This window comes from Phodopus roborovskii, unplaced genomic scaffold (genome assembly GCF_943737965.1).
Source record: "Phodopus roborovskii unplaced genomic scaffold, PHOROB, whole genome shotgun sequence".
NCBI classification, from domain to species: Eukaryota; Metazoa; Chordata; class Mammalia; order Rodentia; family Cricetidae; genus Phodopus; species Phodopus roborovskii.
Genome location: NW_026126407.1, coordinates 17,099,056 through 17,124,168, shown reverse-complemented (window position 1 = coordinate 17,124,168; position 25,113 = coordinate 17,099,056). Strand labels below are relative to the sequence as shown.

The 25,113-nt window shown below is 46.9% G+C and overlaps 1 protein-coding gene across 1 annotated transcript in view; it reads right to left on the bottom strand.

Annotated features, from left to right (window-relative positions):
* Positions 1–2,361: 2,361 nt before the first annotated feature.
* LOC127219135 (protoheme IX farnesyltransferase, mitochondrial) overlaps positions 2,362–25,113 on the bottom strand; it is a 107,628-nt gene continuing 84,876 nt past the window's right edge. The window contains exons 6-7 of the mRNA XM_051180391.1: positions 13,853–14,085; positions 2,362–3,073 (exon numbers count right to left, since the gene is read on the bottom strand). Of these exons, the coding sequence (XP_051036348.1) occupies positions 2,667–3,073; positions 13,853–14,085 (640 nt within the window). The 3' untranslated portion in view covers positions 2,362–2,666. The remainder of the gene's footprint in view (positions 3,074–13,852; positions 14,086–25,113) is intronic.

The following is a 25,113-nucleotide window of genomic DNA, read 5'->3' as shown; positions in this document are numbered from 1 at the left end:
ATAGTGTGTCAGATGCCCAAGTGGTTTTCTGGACCCTGTTTATTCCCTCCTTGAATTGTGTTTAGTTGCCTGGTTGGCAGACACCAGTAACTATAGCTGATAGATGGATGAGGCGTGTCACTAATTGAGGGATAGGGGACCTTCCTGGGTAATCACTAGCTACTTCAACTCCAGAAAAAGAGCCAGTGCTCCAAGCTGCTCTCTACCCAACTCAAGGGAGGTGACTGTTTTCGGTGCCCCCGGAAGCCCCTCAAACATGTTTCCTATGGGGTTCTGCAGCTGGCACTGCACAGAGGCCTCATCCTCTTGACTGCCTTGTCACTTGAGGTGTGTTGGGAAGCAGAAGGGAGGGTGTCCAAGGACTAAGACCTGGTTCTAGCAAAAGAGGAGTAAGTGTTCATGACATGAGGGCCAGCAAGCAGAAAAGCTCCGCTCCGTTCCCAGCATTCCATTGGACAAAGAAGTACAGAGGCACAGCTGTCTCTTAGCAAAGCCAACAAGAGGTCCAAACTGATGAAAGGTAGAAAACAGAAGGGTGAAGTCATGAGCAGAGGCACAGCCTTGGACAGGCTCATAGGAAAAACCAGCATAGCACAGCAGAGCTCCACACCTTGCTTCTGGCTGCCAGCATCAGTGTCCGGGATCCCTAGTACATATTTAAAGTGCTGCAAGGACGGTATTTCTGGGGCTGGGGAGATGGCTCAGCAGTTAAGAACATGCACTGCTCTGAAGAGGACCAACTTCAACCCCTGCACCCATAATGGGCAGCTCACTACCACCTTTAACACCACTCCGGGGGATCTGATTCCTCTGTAAGAAACTGTTCTCTTATGTGCACATGTTCACATACAGAAAAACACAAACATGATAATTAAAGTAAATCTTTAATAAAAGGCATTTCTATTGGGTGTTAGATACCATTTCTATGTTTGAAAAGAAAAACTGACCCAGACCCAGGAAAAGAAGTGGCATTATACAGTGAAGACCATTTGAGGCAATGGTTATGCCCACTGGTTCCAACTTGGATTCATAAATCACATTGCTCTGTGCTTAAGTAGATACAAGAATAATTTGTCAATTTACAGTTAGGAAAAAAAAAATGAAAGAAGGAAATAACCCACCTGCTGTAGTGGTCTGCTAGCTGCTGGAGGAAGGAAGTCGGTGCTCAACTGCGGGGCTTGGGATGATGAGTAACAACAGAACACACACTCCTGTTCTTGTAACTGTTTTATTGCGGGAGGAGGAGAATCAACACACTTTACAGACTGAAAGGCTGCGACAAATCACAGATGCGCTCTGCAGACATCCCCATTTCCTGCCCCACAGTAAACAGCCAGGAGGTAATGTTACAATAGGTAGAAAGAGGTACCAGGCACACTATCTGAGTCACTCTTGATGACACCCCACTTGAGATCAACCCCCTAGAGCATGGCTAAGCAAGTGATGTCTTTGGGCCACAGCTTAAGCTTTACACATTTTGGGGAGAATTGCCCAAATTCAAGAACTGTTTTCAGGTGGCTTAAACTCCTAGAGGGAATCCCGACAGGCCACAGCACCCTGGGAGACCAAGGAACTCAAATGCCCTGCCAAGCTCCACAACTTTAAGGCAACAGGCCTCTCTGTGGACCTTGAAAAGTACATACAAGACTACATATTCTATCAGAGGCCATGAATTCCCAGAACTGGACCCATGACCACTAGGAACCCAGCTGGCTCTCTCTGAATACCACTGGACACATAGAGGTGAACTTCTGGACTCAGGAGGCACCAGAGTGGAAATACTGATTACACAAAAGAGGTAAGAGTGGGTACAGAAAGGCTGTTGACTCCGCTCATGCTCTCTCGCCCATTCAGCCCCAAGAAGGTCACCAGTGAAACCCTGACAGCCACAGCACAACTACAGTGGTACTGTGACGGGCTCAGTGCCTGAGGGGGTTCTGGGATGCCAAGTGCCACCCTTCCCGAAGGAAATGCTCAGACCGGGCCTGTTCTTCAAAGTGAGGAAGAAGACACCTTGTATTTGTGGGGCTGTGGGGTGGGGCTGGGGGTGATGGTAGGTGCTGGCTGTGCTGCAGGCAACCGTTTGGAATCCTCACTCCCGATGCGCAGGCTGTGCTGGGTGTTCTGTTACTTCAGGGAATAGGTGGTTGAGAACGCTGGAGGAGAAAGCTCCATGGCAGAGAAGTGTGCCGCGGCCACAGGGCCACAGTCTGTGTTCTTCTGCGGCAGCTTGTGGGAGCCTCGGGATATGGAACTACACAGGCTGGGTTACAAGCACCCGCCTGTTTGACCAGTGACAACTGTGGCCTTCAGGTGGTGAGTATGTGTGTATGTGTGTGTTGGGAGAAGGGAGATGAGCATATGCATCATGTGGGTGCGAGGGGCTGGAGGGAAAGATGCATAAAGACCTTCAAGAAGAAACATATTCTTTTTTGTATCAATTCACTATGCCAGTCCCTTTCTTACTTGGGAGGCAGTTTGGATATTAATATAAAAAGGACTGATAAGTGATGACACAGCACCAGATGATCTGCCACCAGCTGACACCATCCATTTCTCCTTTTGCATGCCAGAAACACCAAAATACGCTTCCCACTGGCACAGGGCTGTGCTATACATTCGTCTGCACGTGTCTGCTCTCAAGTCCCCCACATGTCGGCTAGCTTTCAGCTTGGAGCCTCTCCCTTGTCCCCCTCCTGACCTGGCCGCTGCTTACAGGTGAGCATTAGCAACAGGAGCAGTGGCAGGTGCCACAGGCTGCAGAAGAACAGTTTCCTAGAGCTCCGACGGTCTGCATCCACATAGAAGCGGAAGCCGAGGTAGGAAATGTACAGGTTGATGGGGAGGGAGATGATGGGGAAGGCCCATGTGGTGATGTCCAGGACAGGGGCAGCAGTCGACAGTGCAATCAGGGCCAGGCAATGACGCAGTGCCACACGCCGGCAGAGGGCTGGGTGGGTGACCGACATCATGCAGTAGCCTCCTCGGGAGTAGTCTTCACGGAGGCCCCAGCTCAGGGCGTTGAAGTGGGGGAACTGCCAGGAGTACAGGATCCCTCCCAGAAGAAGCGCTCCTGTGTAGCGGGGTGGGGAGAAGGGAGCAGTCAGGAGCCAGCAGAGATTTTTATGGCAAGTTTCTCTTATCTCATATCTCAGCCCTTCTATCCCAGTGTGCTTTCTATTGCTGTGATAAAACACCACGACCAAAGACATTAGGGAGAAACAGGTTATCTCTGCTCACAAGTCACTGAGGGAAGTTGGGATAGGACCACAAGGAGGAACCAGGAGGCAGGAACTGAATGAAGCAAAAACCAGGGAGTAATGGAGCTTAGTGTTGACGTGAAACTACCCGGGACACCTTCGCTCTCCTCTGTCTCACTCAGCCTGATAGGCAAGTCGGGGGTGGGTGCCCTCTAAGATGTTCCTCTGCCTTAGGTGGGATGGGAAGGGAGGGCTGTGCTGCTGCAGGGCACTTAGTGGACTAGTAGTGCTGGTGGCTCCTGTCCCCTGCTGCCCCTCATGCTTCCCAACACTGTGATATTAGGGAAGTTAGTACTGGGTCCAGTTCTGACTCTAGATTGGAACCTACAGCCAGGACACAGGCCTGGGAGCAGCACCATGACTTGGAGGCCAGTTAGGCCCATTGGCCTCCCCTCCTGGGTAAGTTTCACTTCCCTGTGGGACAACTAGAATGCCCTGTTCACACTAATGCAGAATTGAGCATGCCTTGGGGCCACTGCTGAGATTCTGGTTTCTATCTGTATACTTCCTCCACCAGTGGACAACCCGGGCTTCAGGGACACCAACATAGAGAGTGTTGACAGGGCTCAAAATAGGACAGGTGACGGAACTCCTTAGAGAAAGCCTTCCTCTGAGAAGATTTTGGCCATGACCTAGGTAGCTGGATGGCATGCATCCTTGGATTCTGGGAGTAGTCCCAGTTATGTGGAACAGTGGAGAGGCTAGAGTGGGGAGTAGGGAAAGCAAAGTTGCAAGAGCGGGCTGGAGAGGCATCTGGAAACTTGGATAAGGAGTGGTGTCTCCCCACAGCACAGTGAGGAGAATGGAATCAGAATGTAAGGAAGCAGAGGGTTAGGAAGAGAGCAGGGTGCTGGACACCCATGACTGCATTCATGGCAGAGAAATGCTACTTTCTTATTCTTGGGCATTTTTAGATTGTCCACGCTAATCTGACACCCTAGCCAGAATGCACTGTGGTTATCAGACCCACGTACCATGGAGATGAACTACACATGCTAAACCAACCTACACATCATTATATCACTACACCTTACAAAAGGAGAAGTTTATAACAGCTCCCTTTATCCAAGGCCTCCTCTGCAATCTGGAAATATTAAATGGAAAACCAGAGAAGTAACTGACCTATAGGCTTTTTATTATTTTATTTTATGTGTATAGTTTGTCTGTTTGGATGTATGCTTTTATGCCACTTGCATGCCTGGTGCCCATGGAGGCCAGAAGAAGACATCAGAGGTCCTGGGGCTGGAGTTACAGTTGGTTGTAAGAAGTTACAGATGGTTATGAGTTGTTATTTGGGTACTGGGCGTCAAATTCAGGTCTTTTGGAAAAGCAGCCAGTGCTCTTAACTGTTGAACCATGTCTTCAGCCCAATAATCACAAAGTTTTAAGTTGTATTTCTGAGTAGTGAATGAAGCCTCACACAGTCCATTCTAACTCAGCGAGGGTGTGAACCATCACTTTGTCCACTGTGTCTGCAATGTTTATGCCACCTTCCTATTAAGCACTTAGCAATTAATCTCAGCAGGTTTTCTGACAAGGGTATGGTAGGGCATGGCATTATCCCAGGCTTCAGATATCAACCTGAGCCACTGGGGGTTCTTAGAAGCATTTCAAGGAGGGGCGGGGACCACTGGAATCAGTATGGCTCAGTGATACTCAACAGTATTGCATTTGCAACCAGATTGGGGCAGGAGTGGGTGTCAGCTAGGATCAGTATGGCCTGGTGATACCTGGCATTACTGCACACAGTCAGATACATGCTTTAGGAAATTGCTGCTATGCAGGATGCCCAGTAGTCCCCTTCCCACATCAGAGACACCCAAGGGTTAGGGTTGTTGGAAATAACAACAGAGGCATTTTCTAATTCATTGAGATAAGAGTCTTGGTACCCTTTTCAGTGACAAACATGGACACTTAGTAGGAAATCCTCTTGAGGAATTAGAAGGCAGGGAGGCAAGGCTGGGCCACCCACCTGCAGCTGAAGGAACAAATGGTGATGGACCCAGACTCCTTTGTGTTTGGATGGAAAACACAGCTAACTCTGTGACTGTTAGATGGCAGTCTCTCAGGGCACTTTAAGTGACTTTAAGGCTCCTGAGCATCACATGTGGGAAAGCCCCAGAAGAGCTCATGAGCTGCCTTGGACCCACAGGCCTTGAGCTGAGTATGGTATGCATTAATGACAGCCACAGCATGGGGTGTGGGTATCACAAGGGAGAGAAGTGTCTGTCTTGTCAAGAAAAACCCATTGTGGCAACAGGGCACAGGCAAGGAGATACAGGAGGGCTCCGGGGAAGGATGGGAAGGCTCAGAGCTCCAGGTGGGTTTTATTCTAGAGGCGACTGAAAAAGAACCACCTTGACATGGTTAGAACAGCAGCTGCAATGGGAACTCTTTCTTCAAGCCCCCCCCCCCCCCCACCTTCGGTGTGCCAACTGCAGTAGTCTGTGTTGGGCAACAGAAATTTTTGGCTGCGCTTCTACTTAGAACAAGAGAGCTCAGGCAGAACCTCAGTTCTTGAAGAGCAGCAAGCTGTTGTTTTCAAGAGGAAACTGGTATGGGTTTACGGCTCATGTCACAAATGAAATCACTTTAGGATCCACAGCTTAATGGACTACAGTCAGAAAACCACCCACAGCTCTGCTTCATGTGCTTCAACCGCTTCTGCTCACAGAAGAGAAGGGAAACAAATCGCTTTCTTCATCAAGATAAGGTGAGTTGGGGCAGGAAGGCCTGAGTCAGCTCAGGGCTGTGTGGGGCCCACCTTCCTGGAGGGGATGAACAAAGAACCAGGCTGGAGAATTCAAAGTGCTCTACACACCCCCTCAGCCTTACTCCCCCAGAGAAGCCCGTTTTTATTGGGCTGACAGCAGCAGATACCAACTGCCTGCTGGAGACTGTCTACTCTTGGGGGAGGGGGAGAAGAAGGGGGGGGGATGTTCCTCTGCTGGGCTCTGGCCAGGGAAGGAGACAACACAAACAGAGTTGCAGTGTGTGGAAAGTAAGGCCTAGTGACAGACAGGGATGCAGCCATACACGGAAGACTAGGCTGGGGAGCAAGGGATGGCCCCTGAAGAAGCACTTCACAGAGAGGGTGGGAACTCACAGTCTCTGCTTCTCTTCCTTTCTTTCCTTTTCACTCTCTGTTTCTGGGAGACAGCATCCCATTCTTAGCCCAGACTACCCTGGAGTGCTCTATGTAGCCCAGGATGGCCTCAAACTCAGAGCAATCCTCCTGCTTTAGCCTCCCAAGTGCCAGGATTACAAGCACATGCCACTACACCTGGCTTCTGCTTCTTTTTAAGTGCACTTTCATTTTCTTAGACCTACCTGGGAGAAACACCCACTCTCTTCCCTTTAATCACAGAAGAGATCTATGGAACAGCTGTGCATTTGTGGGTGTGGTCCTCTAGGACCTCCTGAGACTGTGATGCTCAGGGCTGGCAACACCAGAGAATATCCAGGCGGCGTTCATCAGCACCTTACTAACCCCCTGCTCATGTGGAAGGCAGAAGAGAGCATCAACAGTGCAGTGTGGATAGCAGGACAGAACGCTGACCCAGCCAGAGTCCCATTCTCTCTCATCAATGGCTCTCCAGTAACACTTGGGGAGATTTTTCAGCTCTCTTCAAAACTCCTAGCTATTATTTCTACAAGAAATAATGTGCTTCTATCAATCACTGTTGACAAAAGAAGCTCATCAATTTAGGTGCTCAGATGTAACTCTTCCAAGGATGATTTCTTCTGGGGATGCCTGGTGGGTACCTACTGTCCTTACTGAAGCCCATTCACTGGCACCCACCATCCACATATGGCCTCGGGAAAGGTTGGGTGTGGTCCTACAGGCTCCTCTCTGAATGTGGTCCCTGAAGCCCATCTGTGGCTTGGCTGGTCATACTGGTTCTTTTAGGTTTGGACAACTGTGGAATCTGGTGGAAGAGGAGCTGTCCCTGAGCTTCACGGTCACAGGTTTTAAAGCCTTTCTTTTGAGGACTAACACAAAGGCGCTTGTGAAGTGGTTGGCCTCGCTGCCACAGACTTCTATGGAGAGGCAGATAAAGGCAGCAGGATGTGGGGCCAGTTTATCAACTGCATGGGAGAGACAAAAGGCCAGATTAAAGGTCCTCTGGAAACAGGAGGAAGAGTGGGCACTTGCAATTTGGAGAATCCTTTGCAAGGGACTTGGGAATGGTGAAGAGGATGCGTGGCAGGAGTTTGAGGGTTCTCTCTAACCTTGTGTGCATCCCACCTTCAAGCACAGACATCGGGAGAGGATGCATTTGAAGGGGGAAAAGTACAAAGCTTTTGGCCCTTCTCTAACTACCTCCTTAAAAGTTTGAGGCCTCCACAGATTCTTTCCTGAATCCTTAGCTCACACCCCAAGCTCTTCTCAGCCTCGGGCTCCTGTTTCACCTGTTATCACCAGAGCTACTTCTGTGGGCACTCTGCACCAGGCAGGCACTGTGTGCACCTGAGGCTGTCCAGCCAAGGCCTGCACCCAGGAGGCACTGGCCTGGCACCCTAACAAATAACACCAGTTACAGTCAACAGTAATATCAGCAAGAACCGATAATTGCACATGTGCACCAACAACACTTTGAGCTACTTTCTTTCATAGCCTTTCCCTAGGGTCCTAAACAGTGTTTGCTAATATTTCCACAAGTCTTCCTTATTTTATTTTGTCTTTTAAAGATTGCATTTATTGATGGTTGTGGTGGTACAAGCATTTAATTTCAGGACCCAGGAGAGAGAGGCAGGCAGATTTCTGTGGGTTCTGTGGGCCTGGTCCACACAGTGACTCTGTCCTACCCACACCCTCCCCCCCCCCAAAGGAAGGGAAAAAAAGAGATGCCCTTTATCTGAGCTCAGTTGGGCTCCAGGCCACTTAAGGTAACATCTCTCAGGAACAGACACTCATTTTTGAGTGTGACTCAAGCAGAGGCAGGATTTTAAGGGAAATCTCTACAAATGCTTGGATTCAACAGTACTGGGTATTTAGGAAGCCTTTCATACTTATTTGTTGAGTTAAGTGAGTGGATGCCTCCCCTGTGGCTCCCTTCTCTCATCTGGGACTAAAGGAGGTAAATAAAGTAGAAAGGGGGTTAAGGTTTTGCAGTTTACCAGGCAAGGTTAAAACAACTCACTCTTTTTTGTAACTAAAGCCATCCATCTGCCAAGTGTCACCTCCTGATAAGAGCCCATTTCAGAGTCCTCATTTGTAAATGAATGCTGGCTGACATAATTAATGTTTACCACACAACACCTGAATTACAAACCAGACTGATAATCAACTCTAAAAGGACATCGCCATCATCACTGACCATGGAGGAGGCTGCGGTGAAGAATCCCAAGACAAGAGGCTTCTTCAGATTTAGGAAAATGACAAAAGAATCCCGGCATCTCTAAGAAATGGGGTGACGCAGGGAGGTAGCGCTGGAGAGGGAGGGGGAGGGGGGAGGGAGGGAGCAAGCCTGAGATAAACAGTCTCTGGAGATAAACTGCTGAGAGGCCTAATGTGCATGGCTCCAGACCTCTGGCCGGAGGCCGGAATGTCAGCTGGCAGCCACTTATCTGACCAACGCCCCAGGGACTCCTTCCATGGGGTCCCAGCAGGTCACTTCTGTCACTGGCATCCCTGCTCCTCTGTGTGTGGGACCAAACCAAGTGCTTCAGCTCTTAAGGCAAGGCAGCAGGTTAGCTCCACCAGCGGCCACGGCCTTCCTAAGTTCTAGCTGTACAACATCTTTTTCATGTTTCCTGCTAACAGTACTTAAGCTTTAAAAAAATTAATAAAATAAAGATAGGACAATTAGATAGGTGGAAGGAAAAGGCCACCTCTCAAGCCCCGGGAGAACAGGCACAGGTAAAATCCCATCACAATGGCTCAGTCTGTAGACAGACGGGCTTTGTAAAGGCAGGCATTTCCCGAGCACACAGAAGCAGTTGGCTGCTGCACCCTGACTGCCTTGATATGACAGCTACAAACAAAGGCGCTGGCCGTGTGACTGGGAGAGAGCTGAGTGGTTTCCAGTCCTCCGAGCAGCTATAAAATAGCAAGGATCAAGAACAACTGACGTTTGTTTAGCTTTCACGATTCCTGCCTGCTAATGTGCTTAATCCTCTTCACCACCCCCAAATCCTACCTCACTTGTCCTGTGATGGACAACGGCCGGGCAGATCCAAAGCCCGCCAGGGACCTTCCTGACTGAGATACCCTCAACACAAATTCTTTTCCACCATCTGCCCCCCCCCACCAAAAAAAATCAAAGTAGTTGTGGGAAAAGCATCAGCATCCCATGGCACATGCTCCTCCCATGTTTCTTGTCCTTATAGGTGAGGGGGGAGGCCAGGAAAGCACTTCAGTGCCTGGTAGCCTATGAAGGGCATCACCCAGCCCTGTGGCCAGCACAGAAACTACAGAAAAATCCATGCCAACAAGAGAGGAAGTAGGCTTTGGGACACGGTCCTCACCCTTTCTCTGTGGGTTACTGTGACACACAGGCTCCCCACACCCGCAGTCTCCTTCATGTACTCCCTCCAGGTAGGGTCACAGGCCTTACACTTCATATACCGCCTAGTAACTTCCTCTGCAATCTTGACCTCTATCTACAAAGACCAACTAATCTTTTGCAGAGACATGGTCAGGGACACTAAAATGTTGCTGCTGGTTACTGTGGGCACTGGTTCTCAGAGGGGTGGGGGTGGAAGACAAAGAATGGAAAATATTCAGTCAATCTGCCTCCCTTCAAACAGCCTTGGTCAATTCCCAACTTGTTGCCATTAACAAATTGCTCTTTCAAAGGGTGATCAGACTGATGCTTCACTAAAATACCCGTAAGATGAAATACTAACCAGGGAGGATGAAGGGCAGGCTTTGGACGGTGAGTAGAGCCTTGTAAGAAAGGGCAGACAGACAGTGTGAAGCTGAGGATGTTGGAGGTGAGAGAAGGCATATGGGCCTAGGAAGTAGTGAAGGCAGGTCTATAAACTCTCTAGTTTCCAGCACCCCAGCACCGCAGGAGAACCTGCTGCATGTCACTATGTAAATAACCCCGGGTCTCTGCTGGTCCAGCTGCCGACAGGTCTCCACTATCTCTGCACCATCAATTCCTTTGCAGGTAGTCACTGTGGGTCCCATCTGCATCACTCCAGCTCTCAACTAACACACTCACAATCCTTCAAGTCAACTGGCCTCTAACGTCTCCCTGAGCTCACCTGGGGAGGTATGCTGAGTCATGCCCTCAGAAGACACTCTGCTGAGGCCTGTGTCACTAAGTAATGTCTGTCTGCCTCTCCTAGGAGAAGCTCAGACATGATTCCCATGAGGATGGGAGTTTCAGTCAGTTTTGTATCTCTCAAAGCCAAGCACACAGTAGACACCTGAACAATGAAGTGACTATGGGCACTGGTTTGCTAAGATGGTAGCCTGGCACTGCCTGGTCTGGACTGCAGCTGACTGCAGCTGGGCGAGCAGTCTCCCAGCTGCCCTCACTTCATTGGCTCGACGCCCACTTCACCTCCTCATTCCTCTTCCTGTCACTTAGAGTTCAGTGTGGTGTTCCAAGCCTGCCACTCCCGACTTCTCTAATGTCACTACTTTGGGAGGTTCCAAGATGAAATGGTCTGGAGTACTACAGAAGAAAGGGAAGCGCCTGCCATTTCTTCCCCCTCAGAAATGCCTTTTCCCACTCATCTATCTATATCTCCCAAGATGAGAACACTGGCGGTTGTCAACCTCTGTTGACAACACACACACACACACACACCACTGTTCAGACATCTCAAACAATCATCAACATCCGGCTCTAGATATTTCTGAGGCCCTGGGGGGGGGGGCTGGGGCTCTTCAGGATCCTGTCTTTTGTGAATTTGAAGAGTGTGGTTCCTGGAGCAGGGACATGAGCAGCACCTGGAAACTTGGTACATGTGACATTCTCAGACTGTTGGAGCCACATGCCCAGAAGCCCAGCAGCATCTGGGAAAAATGGATGGGCACTGAGCCTGTGAATTAGTGCTTTGGTTTAGCAAGACAGGAACACATCCATACTGCTCCCATTGTTAAAAGGACACGCAGGAAGGAGTGGACACAGCTTCAGAAAGACAGTCTTTGTACCTAGGAAGTGCTCTCTGAGTGATCTTCCTACTGATGGAAACTGTGTTACCTTCATATTGATGTGACAAACATTGAAGATAGACAAAAGGTAACGTCACAGCTCATAATTTAGACCAGAGTCTGCCCAGTCACTTCGGGCCCTCAGCAGTGTGTCAGGGCAGGAGGCGTGCGGCATGGGAGGCTGCTCACTTAGAGCAGCCAGAAGGAAAAACAAGGGCCTGGCCCCTGCAAGGATGTATTCTCAATGACCCACTTTATCCAAATCTGCTCCACTTGCTCTCAAAGCCCCCACCACATTGCCATGTTGCTGCCCACTGGGGACCAAGCCTTCAATCTTAAGCACTTTAAGGGACATGTCAAGTCCAAGCCTTTAATAAAAGATTCTGCTCTGTGCTGTTCAGTATTGTGGTCCTGGACACCTGAATGACAGCTAGTGAGACTGAGGAAATTCTAGTTGATTTGGTTTAAAAATTAAATCACCACCCATGGTTAGTCACTACCATCCCAAACAGCGCAGTTCTAGAAGATGACTCAGGTGCATTAACTTATATTTAACTTAGCTCCTAAAATGCCAGCAATAGATTTTTATAACATGTTCTCTTAGATTCCATCTTCTGAAAGAGAAGATGACTCCTCATTGAGTTGTTTATTTTGATCTTGGCTGTGTCGGACAAACACTGTGAACTTTCATATATAGAGCTGTTGATACCTTTTCTGTACAAACTCCTTAGGAGCTAGCTAGGTACATGAGGCATCTTTTGCCTTTTTGAAAATGTTCCGCTAAGGCTGGCCTCAGACTTGTCCTTCTTCCCCAGCCCCCTGAGCAGTGGGGTTACAAGATTCCCAGACAAAGAACAGAAGTCAGCGTTGAGAGCTGACAGGGGAACTTCTGGTTGTTTCAGAAATCTTCTGTTTCATACTGGGTTCTCTATCATTTTCTAGACAGCTGCATAGTCTGTGAACAAGGTATGTCTGGCCCCTCGGCCACCCATCATTAATAAGTCTGTATACAATTAAATTTTAGGTTATAGAAAGACCACATCAAACTCAGGTCACCAGGCTTGATGGCAAATGCATTTACCTAATGACCCAGTTGTTGGCTCTTAACTTTGGATGTCCTAGCTCCTATAACTGTATGAGATAAATTTCTTTCTCATATAAATGACCTAATCTGGCTGGGCGGTGGTGGCGCATGCCTTTAATCCCAGCACTCGGGAGGCAGAGGAGGGTCTCTATGAGTTCAAGGCCAGCCTGGTCTACACAGCGAGTTCCAGGACAGGCTCCAAGGCCACAGAGAAACCCTGTCTTGACAAACAAACAAACAATGCCCTAATTTGGTGTGGCAGCACAGGTCAGACTAAAGTAACAACCCACTTGTCCTCCGCAAGGACAGATGGTCATCAGCTACAAGTGGGAGATGAGAAACCTGGGAGAAAGGTTAAGCTCAGGTCTCAGGTCAGCAGCAAACAGAGGCTCAGCTCTGGCTCTGAAGCCCTTTGCTTCTGCTGCCTCCCACGTGGATGAGGCTGGAGCTTAGTTTATCACAGAGCACAGGAGCACATACGCTTTAGAATGCTGTATTTGTATATTCATTAAAACCCACCACTTACAGGATATTAAAACCATTCTAGGAGACGATAGTGGCAAAGGTGTAATCACATTTGTGCGTTTGCCAAATCAGAGTGTATGAGCTTTTATGAAAAGTTTCAGAAATGTGGCTTACAGGGCAACGGTTTATGGCCAACTGCCTTTTGATCTCTCATGTGAAAAATATGTACTTACATATATTGCAGGAAACCTCACCACTTCCTTCCTAAGTGTCGGTCAAAACACTAATTACTTGACTAATCAGACTGGGACACTCCCCTCACAGATGGTAAAATGAGCTATTTTCACCCCACAAATCCAGCTGTGACATACCACCAAAAAATGGAGACCTGCTGAATGGTTTTTCTGTAGACAGCAGGAACAATTTAAGCAAATCATGTAAAAGTAAACGAGGAGCTAATGAAGATAATCTGTCCTTTCACAAGGGAAAATGAGCCTCTTCCAGGAGCAGGAAGGAGGCTTGTCAGCTAGGTAACATAGCTTTAACAGGGGCCAGGGAGGCCAGTTCCACATCCCTTCCCCACAGACTGGCCTTCCCAAACAAATCTGCCAGTCTTCATGTGATCTGATTTCACCACTGTTTTCAGGGCCTTTCTTCACTTTACCTGCAGTCACAGGCCTGCTGTTTTCTCTTAGGCCTTCCCTATGTCTACCATATCAGGGTGACATGGGGCCCCTGCAGCTCAGGACTGCCTCATCAACACATCTGCCCTAAGAACCAGTCATCAGAGTAAAATGGAAACACAGCAAGCTCCATGTAGCCCCTGGCTGTCGAGTGCTGGGTTCACCTGGAGGATCCGAGCTCTTCCATCCCGCACTCCTAACCCTGTCTGTGGAGGAAAGCCAAAGTGTTGCACCTGGAGACACTCACCAGCATCAAGGCTTCCGGTTGCGGCTGTCCAGCCCATGACAGGTGGGATGGCTCCAACCACGGCTCCCACCCAGGTGTTGGCAATGCTGATCCTCTTCAGAGGTGTGTAACAACAGGTATACAGGAAAATGTTGAAGATGCCCAGAGCCCCCGTGAGTGGATTCACTCCCCAGGTCAGAAGGGCCACTCCTGGCACAGCACAACAGGTGGCAAAACACACAGCTAGCAATGGGCTGCAAGAGAGCAGAGGACATAGTGAACATGTTCCATGTGGCTCTGGATCAGAGCCCGCGCTAATGAGGAGCCAGCATCCTCAAATCCACTGAGGGTGACGGGCGGGCCCTTCTTCACAGTTGTGGGAAGTCTTTCTGAGACTGTAAAGAAACTCATGGAGGTGGAACCCCCTGCACTCCTCATCTGCAGGTTTCTGTCACTCATCTCTTCAAGGGTTGAAGTGAGGGCTTATACAGGGCTACACTTCGGGGCTCTATTCTAACTGTTGCTAAATACGGGACAGACTCAAACAATAATACAAGTTTTGGACAAAAGCAGGATCCCTTCTGGAAGCCATTCTATTCATTTGTTTCACTTTAGTGTCACCAAATCAATGACATCAAACAGCAATGTCTGCTCCAGGGAATAAGCGCCATGCGATCTTCAGTACATTCCAGGCTTAAGGCCCTACAGTCCTGTGACAAGCAACACCAGGGGGCTGGTGCAAACTGCCAATGATGTAACTTGGTTTGTGGCTATGACTATCAATGGCGGGTCACAGAGGGTTACGTATGTAAAAGGACACTTTACAGTGTGAAAGACTTTTTGAGTCTAGAAAAGTATGACCTCCCAGTTCCTGCTTACATACATGTGTTATTTTTTCTTAGAATCAATGTAGGTTACTCAAGACTGTGCTTTCTCTACAAAAAGCAACCCCCAAGAAAACCATGTGTGCAGTGTCCCAGACTTACTCAATTATAGGGTCCCATAATATTTCATGAGAAGTCCCAGTCACCAAGTAGCAGACTTTTGGGGGGGGGTTCTGGTTTTAAAAATGTCATTTCTCTAAGGGAGGCAATGACTTGAGATAACACCCTTCTGTTGCCAAGGCTTTCACTGATGAGAGGTGCTCTGAACTGTGAGTTGGGCCCTCTCAGAAGGACTAACTTGCAGAATGATGTTGAATTTGAACTCACCCTCTTCCAACCCCAGAGGAGATGGGAGTGGAGGAGCAGGACGGCCCAGCAGCTCAAATGTCATGTGATACCAGGGCCACAGAGCTAGGGCACTAGGTAAAAATTTCCACTCTGACTCTCGCTTAGCTGGCCCTCTTTCCACCCAGGGGCTGTGTTCTGCCCTGCCTGGAAGGTAGAACAGAACAGAACAGGGTTCTGAGGAAAGTGAGAACACACACGGGCATGTGGCCATCACAAGGTAATGGAAGAACCATGGCTATCACTAAGATCTGAGTGCATCTGCACCCACCTGTCTCCTGGCCACCTGTCTGGAAACCACTGCCAATGACTTCTGAAACACTTGGGCACCCTGAGTCTTTCATCCATCTTGTCCTTTCATCACTCCCACCCCAAGAATTCCCCTATCTGTGACATAGCTACTGTTTCTGCTTCTGCTGGGAAAGGGCCTGAATGATTTACTACTGCAGCACTTGGAGAGACTTGATCCCTAGCCTGTGTCTTGTGTGACCTTGAACTTACTTGCCCACCTTTAGCTCCCAACAATGGGGACAGCATTCTCTGCACTTCGCTTTTACTCGTTTTCCTCCCTAATCTGTCACTTTCAGTCTTTCTTTTATGTGTGCACAGGTACTTGAAGAGGACAGAAGAGTCAGATCCCCTGGAACTGGAGATGGCTGTGAACCATGTGGCTGCTGGGAACTGAACCAGGGTCCTCAGCAAGAGAACTGAGAGCTCCTAGCCGCTGGGACAGGCACTGGCTGACCTGGAACCGTCTGGAATTCTCCAGATGGAAGATTAGGAAGCTGTCTAGGTGTTATCACACATGCCCAGAAAGGAGAACGGAAGCCATAACAACTAGGTAAGCACTGAACTGTTGTTCTTTCAGTAAGGAAGTTACCAGGTTGTGAGAACAGGCCTTCTTAGACATGAGACTCCAAAAGGCTAGCTTTATTTGGAGTGGGGAAAAATGTGGCTCATAAACATATTTATTTTTCCTGAATTGGTCCTTGTTTTTTTTTTTTTGGAAGAAGAAGAGGGTTGTTCCCTTCGCCAAGGGCCGGCCGGGAAGCAGTTGGATTCCGGGTGTTAGTGCTATGAAAAGCCCTTTCAGAGACGCACACATGAATTTAATTTATTGAGATAGGCAATTGGGGGTGGAAGTTTAGTTTCTGACCTGTGTTAGAATCACAGAAAATCAGGAGGCTTGATCTTGGCATTTAAATCAATGTGCTCAGGGGCATGAGTGAAAACCAAGTAGGCTGACAGGCTGCACAAACAAGGATGAAGATATTTATCCAGCATGCCCTGGGAAGCCCAGCACCAGGAGAGAGTGCCCCAAGTGGCAAGCTCCAGAGTCCTCAGGCTCATTATCCTGTTGTGTTTCACTTTTGCTAAAATCCTTATTGTAAGCGTAAAACACATTCAGTTCGGAAAATCTGCAACTATAAAGATAAAAAAAGAAGAAATTCTAAATGATCCTGAGACAGATATGGTTTACTACCCTCTGGTCTTCCCTGTGCTACAGTTACTTTAAAGGTAAAGACACACTCAATAAAGGTTTTGCTACTTCCTTAACTTCCATAAATCTTCAGGTTCCCCATGTCCCTACTTGGTTTGCATCATCGGAGACAGCTACAGAGGGGGCTTATTCTGTGCATATATGCCAGTTAACTTAATCAACATGCCCTTTCTGGGCACAATGTTTTTACCGTTTTAAAACGGATGGATTTCCTATGGAGACTTCTGCTCATGGCTCCAAGCAGGAGAAACTCCTAGATAGGAACCTGCTGAGCTAGATGGTATGCACTATTCTGTTGTTTTAGAGCCACTAGGCTCTGCTGTTGACATGCACATTTTAGAGGTGCCTGATATGACACGTGCTGCCGACTGCACAGCTGTCACTCCCACCAGTGGGATAGAAGAGTGCCCACCTCCTTAATCTACATTAACACTGTGGATTGACCCTAAAATTGAAGCAAAACCAGAGCAAAAATTGCCAACAGGATAGATGGAAAACAGCATCCTTTGTCTCCCACAATGACAACAACAAAACAACAACATGACCAACTCTTAAAATTAATAAAGTATATTTGAGAGTATACATAGTATCTCTTCATTTTTCTGTTGAGAATAAGACCCAATGCAAGTAAAAGGACTTAATAAAGTATATTTGAGAGTATACATAGTATCTTTTCATTTTTCTGTTGAGAATAAGACCCAATGCAAGTAAAAGGACTTAGCAGGTGGGCCTGGGCTTGTGTTTAAAGCCTGGCTCATTAACTGGGCCCAGAGTTTCCCAACTGGCATTTGGGACGTAGTGGAACACCCCTGCAGATCCTCACATTTCCTGGGTCAGCTTAGGTCTGGGGGATCTTGTCAGTGGGGAACAGTCTCCTGTCTGGGTTCCTTGGGCTTTTCCTCATTGTTCACCTACTTCACTTCCTGACAGGGAAGCACAAAGAACAGCTCTCACCGAAGTACAGGCACAGGCTGTGCCACAGGGAAAGGAGAGAGCGCCCGATGCCCTGCTCCCTGTTGCCTGTAGCAACGCATGAAACAGGGAAACATGGGGTGGCTACCACAGTGAGCCATGATGGGGGCGCAGGGTGGACATGTTTCAAGGAGGACATGAATCTATCTTATAATGTTTACTTAATTATTAACTAATGCTGGAATTAAAGGTGTGTACTGCCACAGGGCCCTGGAAGTGAAAGTTTATACCGAGCCCATGATGGATGAGAGGGAGAACGGCAGAAACAGCCGAGAGCCGTCTGTGAGGTGGCTAAGTGGGGAAAGTACCGTCTCAAAGCCCGACGACCCGAGTCTGACCCCAGGTCTCTGGGTGGAAGGAAAGGAACAACACTTGAAAACTGTCTCTGATTTGTACACATGCCATCACACTCTCTCTAAATATAATTCTAAAAATTAAAAAAACCCAATGTATCCAATATAACTCCAGCACGTCAGGAAGCCAGTAGACTCTGAAACTTTGAAGGAAGGAGGAGACAAGGACAGTGGTTTCAGGAAGAGCGAACGCAGCTAGTGGTCACTGGGCTATGTTTTAAAGTCCAGCTTACCAGGAAAGCAACAACCTTACAGCAATATTAAAGTTGTAGAAGTTTGGCACTTTCAGTTGAGTATGTGGTGTTAGGGCCCAGCAAGGGCCACAAGCAGCAAGCCTAGTGCTGGTCCACCGAGTGGGAACCCACCCCCAAACTCGCAGTTTCAATAGACACCCAATTTTCATCTGGAAAAAGTGTCCCTTTGTCATCTGATTAAACAGAACAACGACTCTCGGCTTACACGATGAGAGTGAAGAATCACAGGTCACAGACCGAGGGCAGCCCTTCTTTGATTACAGGCCAGCTGCCCTGTATGCTGTCCCCTGATCACACAGCTTAGTGACTGCTCAGAAAACCCACCTGCACCTCCCTTCCTGGAGGTTCTACAAGTGTCTCCAACACGAAGACAAGGGGCTGACACAGGATGTGGAAGCACCTTCTTCCTGTCACTTTACTCTGCACTGAGAACTCTGTTTTAAACTTCCCCATTACCGTTTTCTCCTTAAGTCATTTATTCTATAGCAGTTCATGTTCATGTGGAGTGCTACATCTGGCTGCCAGGGGTAAGCTGAGGAGAAAGGAGCAGGGTCCACCCTCCACAGTGGTTCTGGGTGTGGCTCAAAGACTAGCAGCAGTGGCATTGTCAGGGAACCAGGTAAGACTTCAGCCAGGCTTGCTACAGGTCACAAACTATGCCATCCCACCACCAACACAACACTGACACATGGCAAGACCATACTTTTGGGATCTATAGGAGCCACTAAACTCTGCTCACCGTGGCTGGCCAGGGCAGGTCACCCACTTTTAAGTGCCTTGTCATGTATGCCCATATGCCCCTTCACTTGTTCCAGCTGAAAGAACACAGGGTCATAACCTAGCAGCAGTAGTTGCTAGCAGAGAAATAGCATGTCCCTTGATTTCCCTGCTTCACCTAACACAACTTGACTTAGTCAAACAGCCTCAGCTGTGTGTACCATTAAAAGCACTGGTGTGGGCTATCTTTTTGTACACTGTGAAGATGTGTCACTGTGATTGATTTAATACAAAGCTGAATGGCCAATAGTTAGGCAGGAAAGAAAAGGTGGGACTTGCAAGCAGAGAGAGGAAGTCAGAGGGATGAAATGAGGGATGATTTGAAGCATGAGATGCCATCGAGATGCAGACCGAATTGGACATACGGTGTTGGGGAGTATTATTTTAAGGTGTGTGACTTTTGCTTATGCTGCATTTGTTTTAACTTGATGAAGCTGTGATTCTTTGCCTGTCTAAAACACTTGGTGTTCTAATAAAGAGCCGAACGGCCAATAGCAAGGTATGAGCAAGGATAGGCTGGGCTGGCAGGCAGAAAGTATAGATAGAAGGAGAAACGAGGAGTAAAGAGGAGCAGCAAGAGAACAAGAGGAGGAAGGCATCAGGGGCCAGCCACCCAGCCATCCAGCTACACAGCTACCCATGGAGTACAGCTAACATATACAGAAGAGAATGGGAAAAGCCCAGAGGGAAAAGGTAATGGGTTAATTTAAGAAAAACTGGCTAGCAACAAGCCAAACTGAGTCCAGGCATTCATAAGCAACAATAAGACTCCATGTATGATTTACTTGGGAGCTGGGTGGTGGTGGGCCCCTCAAAAAAGCCAAAAGAGTAAAAGATACTTCACACAACAATACGGTACAGAGGAGCGGTAACTGAGCTGTCTAGCAGGATGTAGGTTAATAGAAGCAAGTTAATTAAAGTTACCAGAGGTAATTGAGGACAAGCCAAGCTTTCATAACTAATAAGTCTCCGTGTCATTATTTGTGGGTTTGCAGTCCTGATGAGAAAGTACTACCATAAAGTACCATAAGAGGAAGTTGGAGGGGTAGGGTAGTAAAAGGGTTGGTGACTGCTAACCCTGGGTCAAGGGAGCCTTAGCTTCATGCACTGTCTCTGCTCTAGTGCCTGTTAAACATTTTCATAACAAAATGATTTTCACATCTTTTAATTTTATTATTATTGTCTGCTTTCCTGATGACGGAATGACCAAGCACACTGGCCAGGATGCAGGCACTCTGAGACTAGGTCAGAGCCGGATGGTTAACCACTTATTAAACAGTGAAGCTGTTTGGTTGAAGCTGTCTGGTCCTTGTTCCCTCAACAAAAAGATGGGGCTGTGTGAGGGCTCTTCCAGTGTTGTTGCTGAAGTTCAAGCCAAACTCATTTAGGTAAAAAGGCTCAATCAATAGCAAGAGCAGAAGGAAGGAAAGGGTCTATCCCACCCACCCAGCCATGCCACCCTATGCCAAGTTCTTCCTCTGTAACTCAGTTAAGTGGGAAGTAGAAATACTTCATGGAAGCCCTTATGGAGCACAGGGCACCCACTAGCTGTGCAAGGGCCTTCACCTGTTAGGCTGTTTACTCCTTCATTCCCATTCTCTGGGAATGTCTCTGCCGGACAGTTGATCACTACACAGCTTGGCAACAGAACAGATAGGAAAACAAGGACGTTGTATTTAGGAAGGAAGACAGACATTAAACACACAGACACAAGCCCCATGAGCTCTCTGTAAAATCAGCTACATGAAAGAACACATGCAATGAGAGAATGAGAGAGCATTATTTAAATAGGGAGGGCCCTTGAAGCAGAGCTGGATATAGGGAGGGGCTTTGAAATCGGAATGTGATTCTTTCCCTGGTTTATTTCAAAGCCTACAGATTTTTTTTTTTTTTTTTGAGCAGGTATTTTATTTATATACAAGCATTTTTATTTGCAGTTACAACTTGTATAAGAATTTAATTTTGTTCTATCAAATCACACACAAAAAAATGAACTAGCAATAGGCAAAGTTGATTAATCTACAAAAAATTGTTGGTGTTCCCAACCTCCTACCACAGCAGCTGTGAAAGTGTCCAGTAGTACCAGAGGCACTAGGGTTTCTGAATGGTCCTGGCTGCAGTTTATTTGTATGGGAAAGATCAAAAATGAGTATGTACAGGGTCTGACAATAAGTAACCAAATTTCAGTAATACAGTCAATAACTGCATGGTGATTTAAGAGTATGAGTATGTGTATGGACAAGCCAAGCAACCCTGTCTGACAGTGTGGGAGGGTGGACAGACCATGAGGGCTCCTTCATGCAAAGAGGTTCACGATGAGGACTGAATGATTTACTTCAAAACTGACATGCAAACTGAATTACATTTTAAATGCTGCACTCACTCTACTGTCTTTCTTGTCCAAGGATATTACAAACTAACAGAGCAAGAATAGGGGTTTATCCACACAATTCCATGGGCTGTACTTTCCTCCCTTGGAATGGAACATGGCTTTATTTACTAAATACTAGTCCTGATGTAGCTATATTGAAGGAGACTTTTCTATAGATATTGGAAATGAGGAAAAACACAAGCTTTGATTTTCCAACTTATTGCACTTAATGAATATAACTTAAATTATCTGGCTTTTAAATAACTTCCTGGGGAAACTGGACCCTTCTGTTTAAGCAGTGTGTTGGGGGTCCAGAAAACACTGCATTGAATTAAGCTTTATATTATAAACACAGGTAATTGGCCTATATAAAAATTAATCTCATACTTCTTTCCCATTCTTCCTGAATAAATGATTTTTAAATTACAAAATAAAATTTCCTTTCTTCAAAAAACAAAAGAAAAGCTTAAAGCTTCACCAAATCAAGCCAATTTAACTTTAATTTCCTGCATAAATCCTGCATTTGAGCTTTGAAATGGGTTTCTGGGGGAATGTTTCTACAGATAACTGTTCTGAAAATGTCTTCCTAGAATCTTATTAGGAATTTTCTATTTCTGATTAAGTCTCAAGCTGTAGATATGATAAAGCAGCAGAACACTGGTATACTTTCAGAACTTAAAGAAATTGAGATAGAAAGCCACATTAAAAGACTAAATTTTAAACCACATTTAAGAAGGATGCAAGAAATGTAACCAACAGCAAATATTTCTATTTACTATTGACTATACTGGGGCATGGAAGTTGTATTATATGAAAAAAAAAAACATTTGAAGGAAGAAATTAGTATATCTGCTTATGCTGAAGGAGTTTCAAAAGACCAACTGAGAGGAAAAGAAGGCGGCTCTGCTGTTTGAAGTCAGGCAGCAACAGAATATAACAAAACAGAGTGAACCCTGTACCAAGCTGACCTTTATGGAGAGCTGATGAAGAGGTCCAGAGTGGATGTGTGCTGCCTTTCCCGGCTGAGGATTAGAGAAGTGGCAAAACCTTCCAGTAGTCCAAATATGACTGTTCACTAATGACTGACCAGTGTGTGCTAAAACTAGCAACCATGGCTTTTTCCTCCATGACTGTAGTCTAAGACTGCCCACAGCCTCCTCCTCCATGACTGTAGTCTAAGACTGCCCACAGCCACCTCCTCCATGACTGTAGTCTAAGACTGCCCACAGCCTCCTCCTGGTGTATATAACACCAAGTTTCTGGATTAAATAAATACCTGCAGATTACCAGATTCTAACTTTTCTGTATGTGTGTCTACCCTTGTCCTTTCTTCATGCCCTTGTCACCCCAGTCAGGTTTCTAGGGCCAAATTGTGTAAGCCATGGCAGACTTCTGAGCTAACCTCCTCAGACAGGAAGGGTGCCACACTAACTCATCTAAATTACAGAAAAACAAACAAACAAACAAACAAAAACCCAAAAAACAAAACAAAAAAACAAAAAACAAAAAACCATTCGTATAAGGACTGGAATTTCAGGGGGAGGGGTAGGTGATTCCAAATGCTGTCCTAGTTACTTTTGTACTGCTGTGAAGAGACATCCCATGACCAAAACAACTTATAAAAGCAAGCATTTAGTGGGGCCTTGCTTATACTTCCCGCGGCTGAGTCCATAACTATCATGCCAGGGAGGGTAGCAGTAGCAGGCAGGAGGCATGGCTCTGGAGCTGGGAACTCACAACTGATCTGCAAGTCCAAGGAAGGCAGTGAGACTGGGCCTGGCATGGGCTTTTAAACCCCAAAGCCCCACCTCCAGTGACATACCTCCTTATTCTTCCTAAACAGTCCACCAATTGGGAACAAAACATCCAAATATATGAGTGCATGTGGGCCATTCTTACTCAGACCACCACAAATAATTTAATTCATCTATGAAGATCAGTTCCCAGTGCAGAGGTACAATCTCTGAATCTACTTAAGGCACTGGGCAGAGCTACCCACTGAAACCCCCGTTCTTCCTCATCCTCTGACATCCAGTGCCCACTGCATTGGAGATATGTACATTTTTATTTTTTACTTGAGCCGGATGGTTTAACTAACTCTCCCTCTAGTCTTTAATTTATAGGGCTTTATTCACTTATGCAAAAGAGAGTTTTAATGGATTTGGACTCTTTGCAAGGCTTTACAAAACACAACTTAAAAAAATGAAGGCGGGCCTTCTGTCTCCACAGGATGGAGATGTGGGGAGCTGTGTGTATTCCTAGTAGTAAGCATCACCCTGCCCCTGCTTCCTCCAACCTGCAAACTTAACCTGGGACTGCTCTTGCAAATAAAGTTGCAGCAGGAACCAGGCTGCCCACAGGAGACACGTGGGTTTACTTAAAAGACAGGGAGCGGTAGAGGCTGAGCTTGGCAGACATGTGGGGGCGTATCACCTTGGTCTGGGAATGTAGAGTTTGATGTGAGTTTGATTTATTTTTAAATGCTGGCAACCAAGGCAAGTGTAGCAGGCTGATATAATCTGGGCTTGCTCTGATGGCTGCTCCACTGTTTGCTCTCTTGGGCTTAGGAAGAAGAGAAAGTGTCTGCTAACTTTATGAATGCTGCTCCCCATACTTCTCTTCAACTCAGAGATAGACAAGGGCTAAGGGTAGAGCTAGTGTAAGAATGGCTCTTTAGCCTGCACAAAGCTCTAGTTCATTTCCAGCACTTCCGGAAAACAAATACAATGACATAGTAACACCAATAAAACATTTCCAAGAACCGTTTTCTTCACCTTTCTCTTCTTGAACCCCTCCACCAGCAGGAGGAGAACCTCCGTGTCTGTTCTGGGGTTCTTGCAGCCCTTCTTGATCCTTGTGTGAACAAACCACAAAGAAGACATCTCCTAAGCCTACACTCACACCCACCAAAGGGACTAGCATTTATGCCTGTCCAGTCTTCAGAGGAGGGACCATCAGCCCATGTGAACCTTGATTACTGTTAAACAAAACAAACAAAAACTCAGAAACACAGTCTAAGATCCTAAGATATGATATCTATCTCTTCAAGTAAGTAGTAGACTACCTAGTAAAACGGGGCACAGACCTGAAGAGCCCATCACATAGGGCTGACATCAACACTCAGAACTCAAGAGTGGTTCAGTCATGCATGCGTTCTCTTTTCTCCCAACTTCCAGGGAGACTGTGGCTCTCAGGGACTCTCAGTGTGACCCTTGCTTACCCCAGCAATGACTAAGCCTGATGATATGTACAAAGACTTTCTGCTGACTTCTCAGCTCCATGGTTCATGATACCGAAAGATCTTATTTCCAGAACAATCTTCTCTACATTAACACCTCTGAATCTAAGTTAAGACCAAATTTGTTTTTCCTGCTGCTTCAAATCACTGGTTAACGTTACTAAAAGAAATTTCTATACTTACCAAATGTTTATGTTCTTATTACATTAGCAGTGTACACACACTGAGAGACTAATCATAACAAGCCTTCGAAGCTGTGCAGGCCTGTGCCTGGCCGGGTCTGCGTCCACTAGACCAGCGTGACTAGGTAGTGACTAATACTCACAGCTCCCCTGCAGCCCACGCAATGTTTACATTTGCTTAAGTGCTTACTGGTAAAACCTTCAGTAAATTTGAAAAATGTCTTCTGTAAGTCTCTATAATACTTAAGCTAAACCCTGCTCTTTAAGTTATAATGCCAACTAAACAATCCATTCATTTCATTCTAAAACTCCATCTTTATCATTCATTTTCAAGACAAGTATGGCTGACCCCCGATTCCAAGGGTTTCCATTTATCCTTTCCAAATAACCTTGCGCTTGGCTCTT